The sequence below is a fragment of the Mizuhopecten yessoensis genome, unplaced genomic scaffold (genome assembly GCF_002113885.1).
Source record: "Mizuhopecten yessoensis strain PY_sf001 unplaced genomic scaffold, ASM211388v2 scaffold716351, whole genome shotgun sequence".
Taxonomy (NCBI): domain Eukaryota; kingdom Metazoa; phylum Mollusca; class Bivalvia; order Pectinida; family Pectinidae; genus Mizuhopecten; species Mizuhopecten yessoensis.
The window spans coordinates 102,124-126,194 of record NW_018480073.1 but is presented as its reverse complement, the minus strand read 5'-3'; the positions used below and the strand labels follow the sequence as shown (position 1 = coordinate 126,194).

The following is a 24,071-nucleotide window of genomic DNA, read 5'->3' as shown; positions in this document are numbered from 1 at the left end:
TGTACAGGGTAAGAGCAAAGTATATCTTACAACGGCAAGTGTGTGTATACACCTGTACAGGGTAAGAGCAAAGTATATCTTACAATGGCAAGTGTGTGTATACACCTGTACAGGGTAAGAGCAAAGTATATCTTACAATGGCAAGTGTGTGTATACACCTGTACAGGGTAAGAGCAAAGTATATCTTACAACGGCAAGTGTGGATATACATGTCCAGGGTAAGAGCAAAGTATATTTTACAACGGCAAGTGTGTGTATACACCTGTACAGGGTAAAAGCAAAGTATATCTTACAACGGCAAATGTGTGTATACACCTGTATAGGGTAAGAGAGAGACGTGCCCCATATAAATGCTATGTATAAGACACGTGTTTCTTACATATCAAGAGTCGGGAGAAACACTTCGTTTATAGTTACAATCAAACAAACAGACCAACGCATCATGATATAGTCACTTCATCATAAGACGTTAATGTTTTATGATTTGAGTACCTGATGCGATTATTTTATGTGTATACAGTCTGTATAAAAATGTTTAAATTCACGATTTAAAGCAAATTCCAAACAAGTGTTGTTCTTAACTACTTAAGATGTTCGAGAGTTTGAATTTATCACGTAAAGATTTACATGTGTCTTTAGTAATACTCGATGGTTTGTACTGCTCCTTGTATCTAATCGAGGAAAAGTCAATATGTTCCAAAGATTTAAGCGATGGGACACTCCCTTTATATGAAAAAGCATCTCTTGGTAGTGTTGATAAAGCTAGATAGATATCCACAATTTCTGCTACATTTCTTTTCCATTCAGCCATATAGCGCGTGGAGAGAGGGATTTGGAATTCGTTCATTTTTCCTGGAATAGCAAAAACAAAAGGGTAATTCAAACAACATCATACCTTGATTTAACAATTAACATCATAACTAACACTTTCTTAACGCAAAAAGGTACATTCATTTGTGCATTTGTCGCTAACAATACTGTGCGTCAAAGTAATACAGTTCATAAACTTATAAGATTATTGGTATGCAAGTATCTAAACTTCAAAAGACTTACATATATGTCAAGTATAAATATACAAAGCTTTATGCCGACTGCTACATAGCTCACCGCGCTGAGGGTTGAAGCCATGTTTACGTTATAATCATGCATAAGCGAATTCATGATATGTCACAAGAATTGGTAATTATTTGTTCGACAGGGTCAGGGGTAATGTTCACGCAATAAACGTGCTTTCGTCTTATTTATTTAGATCTATTACATTACATGGTATGCTAAACGACCTTTTAATTTATAAATGAAGTAGTATTAACAAATATAAACTTGTGATAGCAGAAGAGGCGTGCCAGGATGTGACAAGAAATATCGTCTTTATAAAAGTGCCCATTGGAGTATGTATGACATTATGTACACTAAATCTTTATGGCACGTAAGAAAATAAAATGTATTTCCTTTTTGTTTTATAACTTTTAAACAAGTGTGGTACATGTAGGAACGGGAAAAGTAATATAAATATTGATGTTGGAATGGGGATGGTCTGGAAGCTTATTGCTGATTCAGATAAAAAGCATTTAGTGTAAAATGTTGCCCAATCATGTTTGTCGTAAATGTTTAATGTGAGCTCAGCTTCAAAGATATGTTATAGGTAAAACTATCACGATAAATAATTTCGAACGTGTTATCCCTTTTGCGTTTTGCCTAGTGAAATATTCTCCATCACATTAAACTAGATATATAGGCTTACTTGCAGCTTCTGTTACATTGAACACCATTAGACTCTCAAACAGCTTGGCTCTCGCATTAGATACATCCAGTTGAAGACTTTTGCTGACATTTATGTAGTTTGGAACTGCCTCAACCTCTTCAGTTTTTAGGAAAGAAGCTAATCTCACAACACATTTTTCAGCCGTGTGCATGTTATATTGTTCGATCCAGAGCAGGTATGTGACGACCTGTGACGGTGGTATATAGATATCCCTCTCGGAGACAGAGCCCACGTGCTTCCGGATGACTTCTTCACATTCTTTGAGCAAGTTGTCTGTCTGATATTCATCTGCTAATGGGAGTACAGTTTCCAGTGTTGCAACTATGAATACACAAGATTTAGCGACAATGATTAGGTTTTTTTACTTTGGAAGTCGATGCAATTTGAAGTAGGTTTGGAGCATTTTCCAATAATCCTAGAATGTAACAGCTAGATATTTCTCAATCAAGAGTATGTTGTTCAGAAATGTTTAACCGCACGCTTACTGCATTAAATAATTTTAATCATTATTTTAACGATAACATCTAAACACTGAGTGAACATGCTTTTCCTTCTGCAGAGAGTATGCCCTGTCAATGGAATGAGTGGGTATGAAAACCAAAACGTTCCTATGCAATCAATGTACTATTGTCACTCTTTTAAATTTAATGCCATAAACGAGGAACTTTGGCCACTCCCTTTTGAAGTTTATGGCTAATTTTCATTAAATTACGTAAAACTTACCATAACTTAAAACAATTTCATAGGCCTTCCTTTACTTTTCTTTAAACATATCTTCTTGAGTTGGGAGGCATATAATTTAAGTATAAAAAAAGCCATACGTGCTTTCATATTTAGAGCTTTACATACTAAATATATGGCAATTATTACACTATGCTCGTCAAGTTTTTAGGTTGATACTTTTTTAGTTGGGAAAGAAACAAACATTACTCGCATACGAAAGAAATATAGATACTCTATTTCAATTGATAAATCATACATCATTACTGCTTTAAGATTACCTAGTAGGTTGTCTTTAAAAAACATGTTCAGCCATATTTGCAACATTTTAACATGCAGAAAGAGTGGCGAAAACAATGTTTCATCGTCATAATGGAAAGTGTTTCATGATGCAAACGTTATTCGTGAGAGAATCTTAAGATCAAAAAATACATATAACCTCCAAATGGCAGTGTAAACATGATGTCCATTTTGTCCCAAAAACCTTAAAAGGACACTGTTGTGATTTGGTGTAAGCTCGTTAAAAAGTTTAATAAAAAAAACCAGCACAATTACGGATCTGTCTATTATTTTACAAGCTAAAACTAGTAAATGTTCCAACATTTTGGGGCTTTTGCAAATGCTGAATACTAATACCAAAATCAACAATGTTTAACCCTCATTTAACGTATTGTTCAATACACATTATTCATAACTAAGAGTTATTCCTGGTGTGCTCAAAATTCATATTTATCTTGCAGAGAGTCTGATTATCAAAGTATTTCACTTCAAACGCTAAAATATGTATATATTTATAAATATTTGAGTTATATTTGTTTTAATCATGATTAAAGCCACAATTTCATTCCATACGTTTTAAAAAGTTCAAAATGCATTAACATTAATTTATTGTTCATATGATAATACCTGGTTAATTTTGTTAAGTCGTGTTATTATTAAATTAGTATGTTTTAGGTCATATATTCATCATCGTTTTCCATAATTACCTGTAACTTGGTCAGCAAAAATGGGCAGAAGACATTTTAGGAATGTGGCCATCTCATCATATGTTTTCCCAGGGAATGTTAGCTCCTGTTTTGTATCATTACTGCATTCGTCTTGTTGCCACTCTTTCTTGAGCCAAGCATCAAATACAGGTGAAGCTGATGAGAGTAAATCTTTATTTACATGAAGGCGTTTTCCATCGACCACCAATGTTACGTCGTTCGGCAGAAAGCCTGGAAAAATCTGAGCCAGAAAGTTGAAGGGAACATTAAAGAAACAATTCAAAGAGCAGTATTGCATCACATGATTAAAAAAAAAGTTTGAACCATATCAAATATTTTTTGTCCACCAATGGAAGGACTCTTTAATGATTTGAATTTAATTCCCCTCATTTGACTACTTTCTCTTGTTTTTTTCAATGATATTTGTTGTAATAAAAAATGACGATCAAATTGTGTTAATTACCTTATTTCGATCGTTCGATATTTATTTATTATTTTATCTACTATTAGTATTATTGACCAAAATGAAGACAAGGGTCAACATTATATGCAGTGTAAATCTTAAAAAGAAGGAAACAATCAGCGTGATAGTTGTGTCATGGAGTTCATCACATATCAGTGTCACGGGTACTGTCTCCCTGTGTCTGTCTCTGTCTCCCTGTGTCTGTCGCTTCCTATGTCTCTGTCTCTGTCTCCCTCTGTTTTAAGCTACCGTCTACTTACCACTAATTTGTAGTTTATAATACCTGAATGTCTGGCTTTGCAACTGCTTCGATTTCATCTTTAGGCTGGTCACTATCCGAGTCACTGTCATCCACACGTACGCTTGGAAACAGAAAATAATGGAAATTGACTGAAAAGTGTATGGTTTAAAATATGATAAAACTTATTACTTGTATCAGTTGAAGTACACTATTCTTTATTTTTACGTTTAAGCAGAACAAAAGGTAATAATTTCAGTGCATCATATCTTCCATTTCCCGATTAAGGCCTTCTCAGTGTTACTAAACCTCTAAAGATGCGAATTCCGTATCTCGATGATTTTTTTATTAGCTCATGAGTAAGCCTTGAAGTTTGGTTTTGCTACTCGATGTGATGACGTGAATTTACTAGAATTTTACCTCCATTTACATGGCGGATGTCATCGATGAAGCAGAATACGTTTACCTCTGGTTATATTCTTCTTGTACTTAATCAATGGTCTCACTGTAAATCCTTGCTTGGTTAATATTTTGCCCAACTTTTAACGTTTTAACACTTCCGTATTCCCCTTTATTTGTTTAGGAACATGTATGTACGTAGAAAATGACAAAAAAGGAGGAGGAACGTGCCAATAATATCCTTACAATCCATTTGCAAATTGACATTTTATTTAAGCTGCTGCATGTAACTTATTCGTGTAGACGTTTTGTATGTATTTCGTGCCAAGAAACCTCGGGAACGTTCAGTTCACCAAGCAGAGGCAAGCCCGTTTTGAATAAAATAGTCACTAGTAAGACCTTTTAAAACTTAGAATGCCTCGATGAAGCAAGCCAACAAAATCATTTCATGCAACATATGGACAAGAAATGTGTAGAAAGAGAAAGAGTGATATAAATAGAAAGATGGTACCCGCCGTGTTGCCAACTAATAATGTTCCATAGGTTGACCGCATTATGAAAGATATACAGTTAAGTTCAGAAAAAAGGAGTTATGTAAATATTAAAAGACCTAGTTAGTATATTCTGAACAGGGTACCTACGAATTACATGGATACTTTCAGTGATCTATATGGTATGGGCAATTGCATTTGGTATGATTTTATTGTTACAATGTTATTCCAATATGCATTAACTTGTACGTTCACTTTTGGTTTGTCTCCCATCTTCCTAGAATCATGATAATCGCTATGTCGTCTAAACAGGATTAATCGCATTTAGGACTGACTTCTGAAGTTCTATTTAGAGAGCAGATCTTTTAAAACACAAAACACATTTAAATAAATATGGTCAGCATAATATCATATTTTTATATGGCAAAGTATGTGCATAGTAACATCTTATCAAATCAAAATATGTTTTTTGATATTTTAGCAATGAATGTTTATCAAATGTTGTTATGGTCCTATAGCATACATTGCTATTGATGACAAACTGAATCAAGATTTTATTTATATAAGTTTGTCAGCAATAGAAATGTGGGTTAGAGGACCATACCAATATTTGCTAAAATATTCATTATTTATTTCTACATTTTGAGAGAGTATTTACGCTTTATTTAGTTATTTCAAACAGTCTTTTGAACTGCAAATTCATTCTTGACAACAATGAAATTGTTGACGTCACAATGGACATTGAATATGTTACAATAGCAAATGTTGTTATAGTCTCACAACAACATTTGCCTTCTCAATGCAATGCAATGGAAGGACGCAGAACAAATGTAAATATAAATTGTTGTATATATACATATACATGCAGGAGTTACCTCTCTTTGTATTGATTCTAGATTTTATGCTAGGCATGTCTGTCTATTGTCAATTTTAATGGAATATTGACTAATCAGAAAAAAAAACCCACCGCTTTGTTGTTGAATCCACAAGCTTTTCATGTTGAGTTATTAAACAAATATCACACATGCACAAATCCGGTGATGATGGCCTTGCACGCACATTTTCAGTACAAGCACTTGAGGGATTCGTGATAACAGGCCATATAAATGCGATATAAATGTTGGAGTTATTCTTGTGGTTGAAATACTTCATTACAATATTAGCGATTTTTTTCTTGGATATTAATATCATTGATAATTGCTACCAGCATTGAAATAACATCTTCCCAAAAGCGAATTTAATTAATTGAATCTACAGGTATAGTTTGCAGTACGGATGAAGTCAAATTTAGGAAACGGTCTACAAAAGGCATTTTTTATGTTTTTGTATTGCAAGAGTGTTGTTCGCGTTTATACCATTTTTTGCCAGCATAACTTTATCTTTCAGGGAATATATATAATGTCACAAAGTCAGAATTGATGTTAATAAACATTATAATTTAGTGATTCTAATACACTGTTGTACCACTTTAAATTTGGTCCATCGAAATCACAAGAATTGACGATATCAAAATAGTTATACCCAAATTCAACCTCCCACCCTCTAAAAAGAGAAGAGAAATGCGAATACTGGTGTGTGAACGAACAAAATACTTTTGCAAACTCACAGTCGACGACAGTAGGTCACAATATATACAAATAAAATATGTACACGAGACCATAGGGAAAAATAAGGAGAATAAGACCAGGGTTTCTCCGGATACTCCACAACAACTCCTACCATGTACATTCAAATTGAAAACAAGGTAGAGAGTGCACTAGTAAGCATATTAAAATGCATCGACCTTTATATCTCTAGTTTAATAGAGTATATCCCTATATTGTCAACCATACAATGTGTCCATATTTTTTATCAACTACATAAGTAAATAAATAATAAATGTTCATAAAAACAGCTTCAATATTCATTTCTCAAGTTATATCAAAGTTTTGAACTCATTATGTTTCCATTTTATAGCTGCAAAAAAAGATTATGATATTTCCCAGTTATTTTAAAAGATTTACACAATGTATCCCAAGCGAAATGTCTCGGTGTATTAATTGATTTAGAACATAAAAATATTGCATTACTGCTTTATTACTAAGACAAGCAAATATACCTTTTAACAGGCTTTTCCATTTCTGATGTAGCTTTCCTGAAAAATAATTGTGACGGCATAATACAATGTTTTTCATTAAAGTTGATTAATTGTGGATCAAATAACTTGATAAGTTCATTAAACATGTACTTTCACATTGTATGCCTAACGCGTGTTTTTATTGTTTGTAAGTCCTTGTTATTTTGAAGAGGCTGTGCAAGCATCTATATAATAAACATAAAGACTCATTTATTAGGCCTTATTATAGTTTTCATATCAAAATGCACACATTTGTTAACAGTATCTCAAACGTATTTCGACGTTTCATCTATTATAATTTATACAAATTCTACCCGCATGAATGATTAACTGAATGAGAATTTGCCTAATATCGGATGGAAATGTGTTGAAGCATCATTCCGATACCGTGTGTTTTCATTACCAGTAAGTACGTCTGCTATTTTATACCAATACTCATATACATTTTTTTTTACATGTATCGTTGACCAATAAAGCAAGTCACTCAGGTAAGGACTCTTTTTCATTAGTTAATGACTATTCATTGCTTGGCAACAGTCACGGCGTGCATGTCGAATCTGTATCATTGAACGACAAATGCTCTTCTACAAGTCCTCCTGAGCAATAATGTAAACAATGGAAACTCTTGGAAGAGTTTGCTTTGTTCAATAGCGGTACATGTGTAGACGTTTGACTGTTATAGTTCCCGTATACATCATCGTGGAAACTGGAAAACAGGCCCATTAACTGCAGTGGTTGAAATACGTTATATCAGTTGTGTGTGTCATATTAATGATATAAATATTGGGCATAGTTTGTCCATGTATGTACATGATTAAAAAACCCATAAAGAATATAAAAGAACTGGATGATGAAGGCCATATTACCTTATAAACACTGATGATTTCGACACGAAAACACGTTCAATAATATTGTAGCATGATAGAATAGATAAAATCCGTATATGTTTGTATATTATGGTGAAATATATATATTCAGTACATTTTGCAAGTGTCAGGACGAAGGCTTGGAGATTATTCAACTTGAAATATATTCCCTACCATGATGTTTATTCAACTAAACAATACGTATGTATATTATTTATTTCTTAATATTAATATCCATAGCTAGTTTAACTTCAATCAGGAAAACAAACCTTTTCAAAGGCAGCACGGAAGAAGTTGACGGTTTATTCCTGAAAATTAATAGAAAGTCTTTTAAATGCTTCAGGCTTAAGTTACATAATCTGCATACGCATACAGACTTGTATTTCTGAATTGTTGTGACTGGGTTTTGTGTCTTCGTGTTACAAAATCACACTAGTATATTTCATTTATCTTTGTAAAACTTTTTCAAACCTTTTCGAGTATTTGTAGATTGAACAAGTTAAGTAAAGTTCAATGCATAAGTTAATAAGCCTTCGTATATATATATTATAATTTCACTTTCGTTTCAATGATATAATTTCACTTTCGTTTCGATTTCCATGAAACCTCAAATCTGGCTATAGGTATGACCGTACCAAACGTGTGTGTATGTTGTTGTTTGTAAGCCTTTTATATACCGCTAGCCATAAAGGTGTTACATCAGCACAAAACTCTCGACAAATACAGGTAAATGAACGATACATTCCAGGTTAGTTTCAGACGACTACATTAGGGCCTACTGTACAAATACCTCCACCCCACTAACACAATTAGCGTCGGTTCCGAGTGAGACTATCAACAAATCGTTCATGGTGATAAGGGGACATGTTATGATAAATTATGCTTTCTTAACAACATATAACAGACAGTATTGCTCATGTCAACACATACATTAGCATATCAGTGATGTTATCAATAACAGTTTGAATTTGTTTTTGTCACTTTTGCCCAACGGAGTGGCATTAAACTATACTTTGGCGATATTAAAGGAGAAATTGACACCGATGACACACGTGTCACAATTAGATATGTAGATTTACAAATATTGCACACAACCATAAGAGTTAAATAGTTCATAAGCGGAACTTGTGACATAGTACAAAATACTTACGCCATCTTGTCGCCGTTTTTGTTGTCAACAAGGAACTGGGGGTTATGTTATGCACATGCGCAATGTACAGAATTAGGTTGTCGTTTTAATTATAGATAGTGGTCATACTTTGTATATGACTCATACAAATAGCATTGCATTCCACCATTAATTTTTAGATTCAGTATATTACCCAACACGGTATCATAGTTCCAATAACAGTTTATGTCATACTATGTAGAACGACTCGGAGCACAAATTTTAACTTTACAAAATACAATTTCGATTGCATTAATACCTTAAATCGGACTATAGGTATGACCGTACCTAATGTGTGCGATGTTGTGGTTTGTAAGCCCTCTATCGATGAGTTTTTGAGGTAAGTCCCAATACAGCTAGGTATAAAGGTGAGACACCAAGACAGAGCTATAGGTACATACGGGTACACGAACAATACAATCCAGGTTCTTTTAAGTCACAGGGGTCCGTTACAATTATATTCAATACCATATTACTTTACTGATATGGGTCACATCACACATTCTATATCAGTAGAGCATATGTATCAAACCCCTGTGCTTCAGTCTAGTAAATCTATCGTCACAGTCTAGACGGCCACAATAGGGCATATTGTACGAATATGTCCACCCCACTTTGAGCACTTCAATAATTAGCGTCGATTCCGAGGTACGATCAATACACACTACTTAGTTGCGTATTATACATGAACTAGACAAACATGTAAGGATACAAAATAACATTTAAGAAAATGTAAGAATGATTTCAATAGAAAGTTTTTTTAATAATCCTTTTTATCAGAGTTACTACATGGAAACAATTGGAAAATGTAATTGTATGTGATATTCAGTCGACACTGGCTTGCAAGACAAAAATGAAACTTATGTATATTATTTTATCATCTAGACTGCTACGTCTTCTGTACATAGCATACAAGGGATTTGCAAGTGGAATTTGAAATTATTCAGATGGCATCATCAAACTAATATGTGCTATTTAGAATAGTAATATCATTTCTAATGTTATTTGCTAAATTAAATGAGGATGATCTGAAATCATTAAAGATATAACATTCCATGAAGAAGTATTATTCCTCCTGTATATGATTATTTACATTTGTACATAGCTTACATAAGCGTTCCTGAAGTTGAAACACGGGCGTATCTGCAAATTTCCACTGCTAGAGGTAGGAAATCAGATCGAAAACTACAAAGTATTCTTCGTTTGCCCTTTTGTCGAACGAGCTTGACACAATGTGCTGGGGTAAACTTTGATTTGAAAGTCCTGTAAGTTCTCAACTTGTTACTTATATTAATTTTATCATTCCATATAGATCCGCACCATTCATCAGCATTTGAAATGATAACTTTTTCTTTCACTCGTTTAATCTTGTGTCGCATTACATAAATAATCGTATTTTTTTAACCACATACTTAGACGTGAGAAATGACGATATCTAAACATCAAACGAGACTAACGAACTCCTAATTTTAGTAGATTAAACTCCATCTCTCTTTCTATTAGCTTGGTAAAGCGAAAGTATGCCAGGTTAACGTCAGATAATACCTCTACGTCGTGTCCTATTTTATAATTAGTCGTTATTTTGTTTTTATTATTGTACATGACTAAGACACAGACATAGAAAGTGTTGTATAGGGAGTATTACACATGGTGTAAGTTTGTGACCAAGACACAGACATAGGTAGTATTGTATATGTATCTGTCTAAGACACAGACATAGGGTGTATTACACATTGTATATGTTTCTGACTAAGACACAGACATAGGGAGTATTACACATTGTGTATGTTTGTGACCAAGACACTGACATTGGGAGTATTGCATATCTTTCTGACTAAGACACAGACATAGGGAGTATTACACATTGTATATGTTTCTGACTAAGACACAGACATAGGGAGTATTGTATATGTATCTGACTAAGACACAGACAAAGGGAGTATTACACATTGTGTATGTTTGTGACCAAGACACAGACATAGGGAGTATTGCATATGTTTCTGACTAAGACACAGACATAGGGAGTATTACACATTGTATATGTTTCGGACTAAGACACAGACATAGGGAGTATTGTATATGTATCTGACTAAGACACAGACATAGGGAGTATTGTATATGTTTCTGACTAAGACACAGACATAGGGAGTATTACATAGTGTGTATGTTTGTGACCAAGACACAGACATAGGTAGTATTGTATATGTTTCTGACTAAGACACGGGCGAAGGCAGTATTGTATATGTTTCTGACTAAGACACAGGCATCGTTCCTCAATTGTGCATGTTTCTTTTTTATGCTGATCAGGATAATAAAATGGCCATCCGACTACTATCTTAGATTCTGGCAGCTCCAGATTGTTATCCCTATTTACCGAATACAAATTGACAAACCTATCGCGACACATCAACTATTATGTTAGTTAATATGTCAAGTGACACCTGACTTCAAAAAAATATTGCCATACACAGCAGTATTAATTTTTGATCAAGAGGTACCGCAAAATATATTTACTGTCTACATATTTCAATCCATAAATAAGAGAAAGGAAGAGAAATAATAAAATAATAAGATAGTACGATGGTATGCGCTAGGATCTTTCTGTGATCTCTTGTTTTTTTCGTATCCAGTAGTTGGTTTGAAAGTCTTTGTCAGGTTTATATCTTGAAATTGGTGATTGAATTTATCTTTTACTTTTCCGTCATTTTCACTTGCTTTGCTAGAATTATCAACATATAACCTGGCGCTAAATAAAACTAATTGCTTAAATATAATTTAATTATTTCATAATATGCATATCATGGTGTTACTATAACATTGTGTAATCCTTCCACAATACAATGTGGTCAATTTAATCATTACATACCACTGTTTTTTTATTGTATGGTGTGATGGTATGTAATCGGTACATTTACTTTTATACTATTGATATTTTGCCATATAATGTTGACATTTCATAACACAGTTGTGCACATAATTTATCTATTACTTTTCTAACGTCTTACAACGTTTATCCACCATTCCTATTTCTAAACACAAACCCTTTGAAATCCAAATGGGACAGTTCACTATTTGCTCTTATTTGCAACAAGATAATCCAGCTCATACCAGCTTTCAATATGCAGCAGAAAACAGTCTCCTTTATAGTGTACTCAAAAAATAAACTGTTAAACAAGAAAAAATTAAAAGTCTGCGTAAATTTCTAATCAAGTTGCACTCAAAGCAACTACCAAATGTTACTTGTTTTTATTTGCCGATGAAATTGACCAGATTAACATTGCCTGTGTGTATGAATATCTATTTTCAAATTTAGCGAAAGAAGATAACTATTGACATTTTTAAATAAAGAAGATACCACTTGCATGAGATTTTCCATTTTTTATTGAAGCTACACATAACATTTTTCAAGCAACCAAAAAAATTAAATTGAGTTGGTCTTGAAACAAATTCAGCAGTTCATTAAATTTGTTTCAAGACCGACTCAATTCATCCCCTCATGAAATCGATCAAAGCAAAATTCAATCCTTAATTAAATATCAGAACTTAAGACAGAACCCTCCTGTGTATATGTGACTCTCGGTAAATCAATACACACTGAACACCGTAATGAGTGATTTTAGCTAATTACCATCATGCATATAGATATATTTTGATCATGTCTGCTACAACTTTCCTCTCTCAAAAGCATGTAAATACAATGTTCTTCTACTAATGATGTAACACCATCACCACACCTTCGATGCAGCAATAGCTGTGTACACACCTGTTCAACCCAAGCAACTTCTATAATTATATTAATGACACAAACCCATATCTGATTATTATATTCCGCGAAAATTTGCCCAGTCAAATTTTCGCCCTTCGAAGGTAAAATCCTTTTTCGACCAATATTAAATTCGCCCTTCACATTTTACTACTATATTTATTATGTTGTTTACAAATGTTCGCTGTCATCAAATCCAATGTTCTCGTTTCTCCCACTTTTTGGAAAAAAAGGAAACGTGTTGATATATGAAGACAAAGGCACACAAATTATGGTCAGTTTCACACTAACCCCACAGGTCACACAGGTAAATGAACTTACCTGTGTGATTCGTAGCTTTTCTGTGCGTGTGATATATGCATATCAAAACTTAAGTATTTTTGAGGTACATATATAACATTCATAGTTAATGTTTTGGTATGAAACAAATAAAACAACAAAAAACAATCCTTATTGAAAATTGGGCTATCTATTATCCTGTTAATGGACATCATTAAATAAAATAGATCGATCAATAGCATCACTCAAAAATATGAATTAATCAATGCATTCACACATGATACAATCATTACTAAAAAAATGCATACAGTCTGTGATTACATTACAATACAATGGTATATAAGTGCATGTTTAGAAGCCAAATCCCACAATATATTGCATATAAATCACATTGGCTTATCACATATTACAAATACTTGATACTATAAAGCACTATATTAAGAATAACCAATATATGCGCACGTACATTACATTTTAAATTTCCAATACAAAGCAGTTAAATCAGTACTTCAGTCTAACAGTAAAGTATCACACATTTTTGTCACAATCTATCCCAAATTATATGTGCTACACCAACCAAACTTTGACCATAGTATCATCTTACCTTTTTCACTTACAACATAGATCAAAATGTCCATGGCATTGGAGGATTGGCGACACGAGTCTGTTTTTTTCTACACATTTTATCCTGAATGGGCAGGCTTCTATATATATTCATGTGGAATGAAATAAAACAAAACTTGGCCCGTCTCGCTGCTGTTACAATAGCAACATTAGTTTTTGTTTTACATTTTACTTGATGACTATATTATATCACCAAAGTAATACACATAGCATGAATTGACAATAGTACAATGCAACTTCAATTTCTCATTTTTACAACACACTATTTATATATTATACTTTGATTTGACTACGGTATGGTTTTTATCTGACATGGTTATATCATGGTAAATGTTATCGAATTTATACCCTTATCACATATGGTACGTTTCATCATGTTTTAACATAATTTGTTTTAAAAACAGTAACATATAAACACAGCAAAAATATAAACAATTAAAATAAAAAATAAGTCACAATTGCTCAAATAAATGTATTCATGTATTCTGCTATAAATTTAAAAATCACCAAATTAGTAGCCAAATTAATTTGTTTCAAAAGTAGACATACTTGTACTTTCCTTACCCTGCCGACCCTGACTGGTTGGTCCTTTCAAGGCCAAGCATTTAGTATTTTAAAGTTATTTTGAGATGAAATACTGTTAAACGTTATATTTGAAGATAGTTAAAAAAAAATGGTTAACCTAGTTCAAGTGCTTTACTGTATGTTTGTAAAGTCTAACTTGAAAGAAAAATATATACTAATTGGCATAACCCATGAGAGCAAATACGTTTTAATCTAAATGAAACAACAAAATATTCAATAAAAAATAGCATCAGTGATGCATTATTTCACAGAAGTCTGACGTTTAATCAATAACTATAACAATCTGTATATAAAAGATACCCCTTATACTACAAAAAATAGTGGGTTTTTTTTTTTATAATATATGGGGTAATGTTTTCATGTATCGATTGTTATAGTTAAATTGATTATTTTTCATTAATTTCCTTGAGGTCAAATACGCTGTAAAATACATTTATAAAATGTTGTTGTTTCAAAAGCGATTTTTTTTCTTTCGATATACAACAGATCTGATGTATGTATGCACGCTTCCGTACTAAAATGGTAAATGAAGACCGCGGGCACAAGATATGATAAATTTAACACGTTAATTTGACGATGGTTCAACGTAGACTGTAAGTTGTAACTTTTGTGGAACCCCACGTGGAGCTCGCATATCAGGATGTTTTCTCAACGTCAATGGACCATCCAATATTAATTTGACCCATAGTCTATCGATTTTACATCAATTAAAGCATCTGATGTCGTCTCTAGCTTGCGATATTTGCCTTCACAACTTTGACCAAGCTTGCAGTCGTACAGCGCGCGCGGAACTGTGTCGGCCCTGATCATGTTGTCTACAGTACGCAAGTGAGTGGATAGACTATCTTTCTTTGACTAATTTGCAGATTGTTGTCTATTTTAAGCACTCTAGTACCCAAATTAAGAACGAAATAGACAATGCTCACTTTTGATATCGATAGCGCAAACTTAGGTCCAAGAAATACGAAACTACGGCTTTTGCACTACGTCTTATTTCGTCATGGATCAGCTGCAGTCTATGTCCTACTTTGTAGAGTTTAGCGACTTTGTCAGTTTCCTCAGTAATGTTAAGGTTTATAGTCTAGCTCTATTTCTCCAAAAGTATGAGTCCGGGACCTATTGAACATGCGTTGCTTCAGGCGCTGAATATAACCTTAATTTCTTGGTTTAGTGTCTGTTTTCATCTTTGTTAAGTTGTTCTTTTTTTAGTTTTAGCAATGGGTTTTTTCCCAAATACTGTAGTTCTCATCAACTTAACTTGGATGATAGATCCTTAATTTGTGATACATCTCAATACTCAACAACTGCTTCAGATGCTGAATATAATCTTATTTTTTTTCTTCTAAATATCTTAACTTAACAAAATCATTTAAACTTTTCATTATTATAAATCTATCGATTTGATATATTCAAAAAATCAAAAGAGCATTTTCTGAGGTTAATCCTATTGGAATTCGGTTTGATCTTGAAAGTTTGAAATTAAGTAAACATCAAAGTTTCCATCACGATGAACTATAACTGTCTATATCTTGCTATGATTTTCAAGCTACATGTTTTTGCTGTTGGTCAAAGAGGAGAGTGTCGAGACATATAATTCCATGGAATACTTGTAATTTATGTTTTATAATTAATTACTATAAACATCACCCTTTGTCACACAAAGACATTTTTTGTTTAAAATTCTTACTTGAATTTTAGGCATATCAATATAAAAATAATGATAAGGTTTGTTATATTGCTAAAAAAACCTATTTCATGTTAATGTTTAGATAATGTGTTAACAAAATCTTATTTAAACAAAATAAACTTTTTTATCAAATACCATATCAGCATCAACCTCACTACAAAATTATTAGGGAATATTTCTATTTTTGGATGGTTCATTAAAAGATGAATATCTTATTACATAGAACAGACAACCACAGTTGTAAACACAAGAAAGAAACAGGTTGATACTGACAATTCTATCCAGAAACAGACTATAATCATTTAAGCAAAAGTCTTCTCCCCATGTTTTGTTTTATTGAGCCTGATAAATTTGCCCACATTAAGGAGTGCGACAAAAACACCGGTATACAATATTCTCAATACCACATAACAATACAGTTATACCTACATGTATATAAAGATGTTTCGTCCGTCTAGGACTCATCGGTGATAGTAAGAGCCAAAACGTTGGGAATACAAATTGTCTAAACTACTGTAGAAACAGATGTTTAGTCTTATCTGGAATTTGAGCTGTATTATTCTAAATACACATTTTTTATGTATTTTCGTGTAAGCTATCATGAAGATCCCTGTGTCACTGTACTGTGTTTTGTATATGCATTAGCCTTCCCTTAATTTCGTAGCTGTAGCACTTTTTGGCAAGGACAATCCGCTGACCAGGTAGCTCATTAGGTAATAACGATATTCTAATACTCTGAAGTCTGTGGTTCGAGTCCCAGTGTAGTCCCGCTGAAAATTTACACACATAACACTATTGCTGATTTTATTTTCGTTTTATGATCGGTGATTTCAAATGCTAAGAATTCGAATTCTATCCATATCAAAAACGTCCCATTCAAGGACTTAATTCGCATTCGCACATTTCCAGTGAATATCGTTCCATGGAAGCATTCATAACGTCGGTTGAATAATATGTGGACCAAATCAGTTTGAAATCGGCCTTTCCTATACGTAGAGATTTTATTCTCTTTAAGGTTTCTATATAGCTTTCCGAGAATTTAAACCTATCGCAAATATCCAGGCAGGCCAAAGAAACTAAAATATCTAGAGAGATTTGCGACTTCCCACTGTAATAAGATTTCCTACTATTTCTGTAAGCGGTCGTTTTTGGCCATGTTGATTTTTCGGATATTGGCGACGCCAATGCATCTTCCACAAGTTTGGCTACATTTTGTTTCCACTCAGCCAAATAACAAGACGAATGTGGGATTTTAAATTCATATATCCTCTCTGTAACAAAGAGAAAAGAAACATAAACAAGAGGCCCAGGGGCCTCAATAGCTCACCTGGTATTACTGTTTTTTTTTAGTTTTTTAGTTTTAATTTAAAACCTTCTGAGTACCATACAGGAGTATCAAAGAGTACAAGTTGCAAGAATAATTATATGAAAATCTGTTTGGGTGGGTAAGACACCAATAACATGAGTTTCCATGTTATGTCCCAATGTTCTTTTCTTCATGCCTAGAAATTACATATCTGGTTATAGGAAAGGGATTAAACCCCTATATTAATATGAAAGGTAAGGGATTTTATTGATTTACCTCTATTTTCCCTATAAGACCACACCCCTCTGCCCCCTGGGCAGCCACACATACCGTTTCTATAAACCTGCGCTCCACTTGCTAAAGGATGCTCTAGACCACATTTGGTAAAAATCCGTCCAATCACTTGGGAGGAAAATTATTTTAAATATTAAGCTCTATCTCCCCTATTGGGCCCAGCCCTGTGCCCCAAGAGGGCCACACCCTCCATGTATACAAAATGTAGTCTCTTTGCCTATAGATTAACGTTTAAAACTTTAGGCTAAATCTAATCCCTTTACTCAAAGATTTTCTGGACATGTTTGGTTAAAATCCCTTCATTAGTAAAAATGGAGAAAGATTTTAAGTTTTTTGTTTATTTCCCCCTTTGGGATTCAAATGAATCCTTCTGCAAAAGTGGGATCTACAAACCTCAGTTTATATAAATCGCGTCTTTTTACCCTAAGCAGCATCATTCAGACCACATTTGGTTTAAATCCCTTCATTTGTACAGAAGGGGAAATATTTTTCTCTACTTTCCCTATACGCCTTCGCCCCTCTGCCACCAGGGGGGCACAATCTCCGTCAATACAAACTTGAGGCCCATTTGTCCAAATATGCTCTAGAACAAATTTGTCATAATTCTTCTATTGGTTGAGAAGAAAACTTTTTTTGAAGATTTACCCATTTTCCCCATATTTGGCCCCGCCCCTCTTCCCCCTGGAGGCCATACCCTCCGTTTAAAACAACATTGATAATTCTTTGGCCAATGATGCTCCAGACCAAATTTGGTCAAAATCCTCAGAGCTGTTAAGAACAACATGTAGTAGTGTTTTAAAGGGAAAAGTTGACGAACGACATAAAATACATACACAAAACTCCAAGTATCGACTATCCATTCGGTTAGATTATAACCAAAGCTAACGGAATAGATAAAAAAATGCGCAGTTCTTGCACGAACAACTACAAATAGATTTGATCACTACCATTATTCACTTTTTTTCTAATAATCCACTTGAACTCACGTTTTCAAGATGAATTCTTTACCATGAAAGCCTTTGGTTACTTTCGTTATTATTTCTTTGCCTGTGTATGTGTGTGTGTGTGTGTGTGTGTGAACTTAAATTATCACAAACAGACCAATTCGCTAAGCCATTCTCCACAGGATTGTACAACAGCAATCTTTGAGAAACTGTATATACAATATATATATATGACTATAATGTGAAATTTAACAAGGTTATAGATTACTCGAAAAAGACATTATATTCACTAACAATAAATGACATCGAAAAGTCAAAGTCAAAATTATGTGATAGTGTTAATAAAAACAAACAAGTTACGATTTATAGATTTTAAAACAACATTGATAAGTGATCATGGTCTACCAAATGTGGTCAAAGATGAACATAGCCTATTTTGAATTAATAATTCCAGAAACCTAGAGTCATGATATTTGGTATGGGATATTTCGGATTCTTCAAAATTATACATTCCGTGCACTACCAACAGGGCCAACAAGATTAATATAAGTTGATAAAACTTGTTGTTCCATAATAACTAAATAAAGTCTTATGTAAGCAAAACAAGCTACAGGGGCTTACCTTTGGCTTCAGTTACTTTGCTCACAAACAGACTCGCAAGAAGCTTTGCTCTAGCATTAGATATCTCCAGCTTTAGTTGAAGCGCGATATTTTCGTAGCCTGGTTCGTCTTCTAGGTCTTCGGTTTTCAGGTACGAAGCTAACCTCACAACATATTCTTTACCAGTGTGGAGATTATATTGGTCGATCCAGCGTAGGTATGTGACGACCCGAGAAGGCGGTATGTATATATCCGCCTCGGAGACAGACTCCACGCGTTGTCGGATGACTTCCACACATTCTGTGATCAATTTTTCTGTCCGATACTCATCTGCTAATGGGAGCACTGTGTCGAGTGTTTCATCTGTGAATACAAAAGAATGTATTTACATATTTCATGTATGTAACATGTGGGGAGAAATAACATTCTCAAAAGTAACGACAGAATCTGTTTTATGATTTTCTTTTCCCAAGTTATGGGTGTTCGTTTAAGGATCTCCGTACCACTGCAAAAATGAAAGTATTGGAACATATTTTTAAGCACAACTATATGGTGATAAATCACTTCTGAAAAGAAAATTATGTTTTGCGGAACGTTTATGAAAAAGATATATATATGAAATGAACAAAATATAAATCAACAACAGTGTCATGAGTGTAAAAATTCAGCAGGGCCAGACTGGAATTCGAACACTGCACTTCAGATTCTAATACAATCTTTCTAACCGAATAAGCTACCTGGTAAATGGAAGTAGCCTAGTCTAGCTGTGCTGCAAGTTATATCCAAAGGGAATGTAAGGGGAGGTTACTGTATAGAGGAAAAAATAACACTGCAGTGGGTCGGGGATCCTTAAGCACAGACAAATATAAAATAGTCTTTCCTTCATTTTTATATTGACGAAGTGTAGAATGTTTGTAACGAGTTATCCGCTTAGTCAACCGAAACAATATAATATGTTAACAAAAACCTTCCTATTTGTCAACCAATCAGATCGATAGATATTTCATGGCCGGGTGGTCGGGTGGTGCAGTGGATTGCGCACATGTCTTTCACCAAGGCGGCCGGGGTTCGATTCCTCGATCGGACGTGAAAAGGTTGGGGTCACCTGCCCGACCACGGTTTTCTCCGGGTCCACCAGTTTCCTCCCACACTAAGACCCCCACGCGCTAACATCCGGGCCAACAAGAGTGATTAATATAAGTTCAAATTGTTGCCAGTCTTTTTTTAGCCAAGCAGCAAAAACAGGTGAAGCAGATTCTAGTAAGGCTTTGTTTACATGAAGATGTTCATCCTCAATTACCAGTACAACATCGTTTGGCAGGAAGCCAGGATCAATCTGTGCAAGAAAGAGTTTACAAGAAATATTACTAGACACGTACTCTAGCCATCCATTGAATATTTGCCTTCCTACTATTATTTGTTATATTGAAGGGCAATATCAGTGTTGTTGACAAAAAATGAGGTTATACGTATGTCTGCAGCAGGTGCGCGTCTTCAACCACAGCCATTGATTAACACTATAGGGCAGCGATTTGTGCCTCCTTGTCTGAAGAATGTTCCAGAAGTAAATGAAATTTAGTACTACTATCCCAACATGCTAATGATCAAATAGCATACCCCAGAGCCTCCTGGTATTGCAAAAGAAGATATTAACATATTTGACCCCCGTTACCTTGAAATAAGGTCAAGGTCATTTATTTGAGGAAACTTTATATAACAGCATGCCAGGTGCCTACTGGTCAAGTATCAGTACTATGGGCCTCCTGGTTATTCTGAAGAAGTTGTTTAAAGGTATTTACACTTTTTAACCCTGTAACCTTGTAAGTAATTCAAGGTAATTTATTTGAGGAAATTTTATTACTTCATGGCAGTTATCTTCTGGCCAAGTATCAGTACTCTGGGCCTCCTGCCTATTCTGAAGAAGTTGGTTACCTACTGGCTAAATATCATTGCTGTAGTCCTCCCGGTTATTTAGAAGAAGATGTTTAAATAATTTGATCGCCTTTGACCCCTTTGTCCCAGGTTCCCAACTGATGAAATATCATTGCCCTAGGCCTCTTGGTTATTCAGAATAAGTTGTTTATTGTTTTTGTTTTTGTTTTTAATATTTGGACCCTGTGACCTTGAGAGTAGGTCAGGGTAATTTATTTGAGGATATTTTTGATAACTTCAAGTATCAGTACTTCGGGCTTCCTGGTTATTCTGAAGAAGTTGTTTGAAAGGTTTTTAAACATCTAACCCCCGTGACCTTGAAAATAAGTCAATGTCATTTATTTCAGAAAACTTTATAGCACTCTCTCCAAGGTGACTACTGGCCAAATATCATTACCCTAGGTCCTCCAGTTCTTAAGAAGAAGTCGTTTAAAGGAAAAGTTGACGGACGACAGACGACGGACGGACGACGGACAACACACCATACCATAAGCTGATCTTGCACTCCGTGCCAGGTGAGCTAAAAACTAACATGTGACGTGACTGGTGTGTTATAGAATGTTTTGATATCAATGTGGTTTGGAAAGATCTTATTCAGACTTTGTTTTGTGTATTTCCATTAATGTCCATAAAGCAATCAAAACTCAATAGAATAATTGTGTTTATTGTATTACGTCATTATGATGTCGCAAAAACATTAAAATTAATTACCTGAAGATGGCAGTTAGACTTTCAAACATTATTTACCATGCTGATGTTCAATTTGTATGTCTACAGATATACAAATGTATATATAAATATATCTTTCACACCAGTGAAATGTCACCGTTTTCCCAATATGATATTGATTGATTAAATGATATGTTTAAGCGTCCTGTTACTTTGGGTTCATGTTTAATTTCCCACCTTTCTATGCTGCTTTGGAGAAAGTTGTACACCATCTTTATCGTAATTCGATTCCTCGTCTGATTTCTCGTCATGATCACTTTGGGCAATGAGGTTTGGAATTATAACATCGTCTTCCTGAAGTCTGTATGGATTATAAAAGTTATTAGTTTTTTCATTTTTTTTCAGTCTGACAGTATTTCTATGATTGCAACCTGAATTGAGTTCTTTGTTGACAATTTCTTGCGACAATGTCAACCCACATATACATTCAATTTTCAGTTGTCGCTCACATTCCCAGTATGATGGTAACCGATATGATTACACAACACATCATACACAAAAGTTATATTCAAAACAGAAACCTAATTTAGCACAGAATGTACATGTATGTATCTTTCTATGTGTCACAACAAATATTTAATAACCGTCTGCCAAATCTAAATATATATATTTTTAGCTTAACAGATCACATGCGCTTTGTATATACACCAAAATGATTAGATAGGTACTCAGTAGGAGGTTTTTAAGGCATTTTTGCTATTAGATCGACGAACGATGCTTCGTACCCTGGACGATTTTGCATTGTCTATATCATCTTTTAAGTTCAATTTGTCAAATCTTTCGCACAACAATGCTTTATTTCAATCATATCTTAGGCCATAACACTGTTTGGATACCAAAAAGCATCTGGGGGTTTTCAACGGAAGATTATCGCATTCCAACGTTTTCAATGAAGGATTTAATCAAACTGGTGCTTAGATTCTGCTATGTCTGTGACTGAATCCATTTATGCATCAAATACTTATGTACTTGTATATATATAATTGAATATTAAACACAGTCTCCAATGTAACGACACATGATAATGATTAATAGATCATGACTGCTCCTGAACGAGTTTCCATCTCAATCAGAGTCAATTGATCATTGACTCCAACTGTTAGAAAATATGATGCCTGAGACGAGAATGTGTTACATTCAAATATTATTTAGTGCTAAGTAAGATAAAAAATTAAATAAAAATAGGTAAATAAAGATGTATTTCTAAACAGAAGTGACTAAGTCTAGTGTTATTTTACTCAAGCATATCAGAAACAGTTTATTTCATATTTGGCAGTGTGCACACATTTTCCAATTATGTTGAACAGTGTAATTTGAAAAAAACGTACTTTCACTTTTGATTTGATTTCCAGGATACCTTTAATTGGGCTATGTGTATTGCTGTTTGCCAATCCTTTATTCGGTGAGATTAACGGAAAACCCCCGATACCACAAGGTCTGCAGGTGGGACACGAATGCTACGAGTAACAGGTAAACGAGCTATTAAAAGGAAACATTAAACTACCGGTAACAGATCAGACAGCGACATACAGACCTACTACACGAATACATTTGTATGTCATCCCCACTTTAAACCCTTTGTCAATGTACGTATATGCCGAGAAAGATTGTAGACGGGTAAGAATTGACAGGGAGTAGATACAATACGGGGACTATACGTGTTATCTTCTTAATCAACTCCGGCCCACACAGGGGAACACAGACTGCACATATATTAGTCCGAATTATTCTGACGTTATATCGAGAATAATTCGGACTACACATATATGTGCATCCCATGCAAAACCGAATGTTTTCTTCTGCTTTGGAGTCAATGAAAAAGATAAAAATCTGCTGTCCCTATTGTAACATTTGTGATCAAAATTTGTTTTTTGTTTCACTTCCTTATTCTTTCGTTTCGGTAATGTCTCCCAATGTACTAGCCTTTGTATTACTTTAGCTGTTACGAGAACGTTATAATAGCTGTTACCCCAAACAACAAAAAACAAAATTACACATGGATTATAACTAGATGGATGGTTAGCAAATACTGCATACAAACACATAATATTATTATGTCAAATATAACGCTAGCTGAACCTCTGTTCTTTGTATGAAATACTTACGCCATCGTATCGCT

General features: G+C 34.1%; 2 protein-coding genes across 2 annotated transcripts; both read right to left on the bottom strand.

Annotated features, from left to right (window-relative positions):
* Nucleotides 1–10: 10 nt before the first annotated feature.
* On the bottom strand, nucleotides 11–9,268 carry LOC110443564. The gene is made up of 7 exons (XM_021487844.1): nucleotides 9,192–9,268; nucleotides 8,311–8,349; nucleotides 7,158–7,193; nucleotides 4,215–4,293; nucleotides 3,469–3,709; nucleotides 1,742–2,083; nucleotides 11–852 (listed from the first exon to the last, which is right to left on the bottom strand). Exons 1-7 carry the CDS (start codon nucleotides 9,194–9,196, stop codon nucleotides 578–580), a joined length of 1,017 nt encoding a protein of 338 aa, XP_021343519.1. The 5' UTR covers nucleotides 9,197–9,268; the 3' UTR covers nucleotides 11–577.
* A 5,071-nt stretch (nucleotides 9,269–14,339) lies between these two features.
* LOC110443553 lies at nucleotides 14,340–24,071 on the bottom strand. The gene is made up of 6 exons (XM_021487831.1): nucleotides 24,058–24,071; nucleotides 22,130–22,253; nucleotides 20,506–20,627; nucleotides 20,029–20,060; nucleotides 19,313–19,654; nucleotides 14,340–17,418 (listed from the first exon to the last, which is right to left on the bottom strand). The coding sequence occupies exons 1-6, from the start codon at nucleotides 24,060–24,062 to the stop codon at nucleotides 17,024–17,026; spliced, it is 1,020 nt and encodes a 339-aa protein (XP_021343506.1). The 5' UTR covers nucleotides 24,063–24,071; the 3' UTR covers nucleotides 14,340–17,023.

Coding starts and splice junctions, on each gene's coding strand:
- LOC110443564 (XM_021487844.1), bottom strand. Junction 7,194..8,310: donor TCCGTGCTGCCTTTGAAAAG/GTTTGTTTTCCT, acceptor ATTATTTTTCAG/GAAAGCTACATCAGAAATGG. Junction 853..1,741: donor CAATGTAACAGAAGCTGCAA/GTAAGCCTATAT, acceptor TTGCTATTCCAG/GAAAAATGAACGAATTCCAA.
- LOC110443553 (XM_021487831.1), bottom strand. Junction 20,061..20,505: donor GCTTGGCTAAAAAAAGACTG/GCAACAATTTGA, acceptor TATAACTTGCAG/CACAGCTAGACTAGGCTACT. Junction 19,655..20,028: donor AGGCTACTTCCATTTACCAG/GTAGCTTATTCG, acceptor TTGTATTCACAG/ATGAAACACTCGACACAGTG.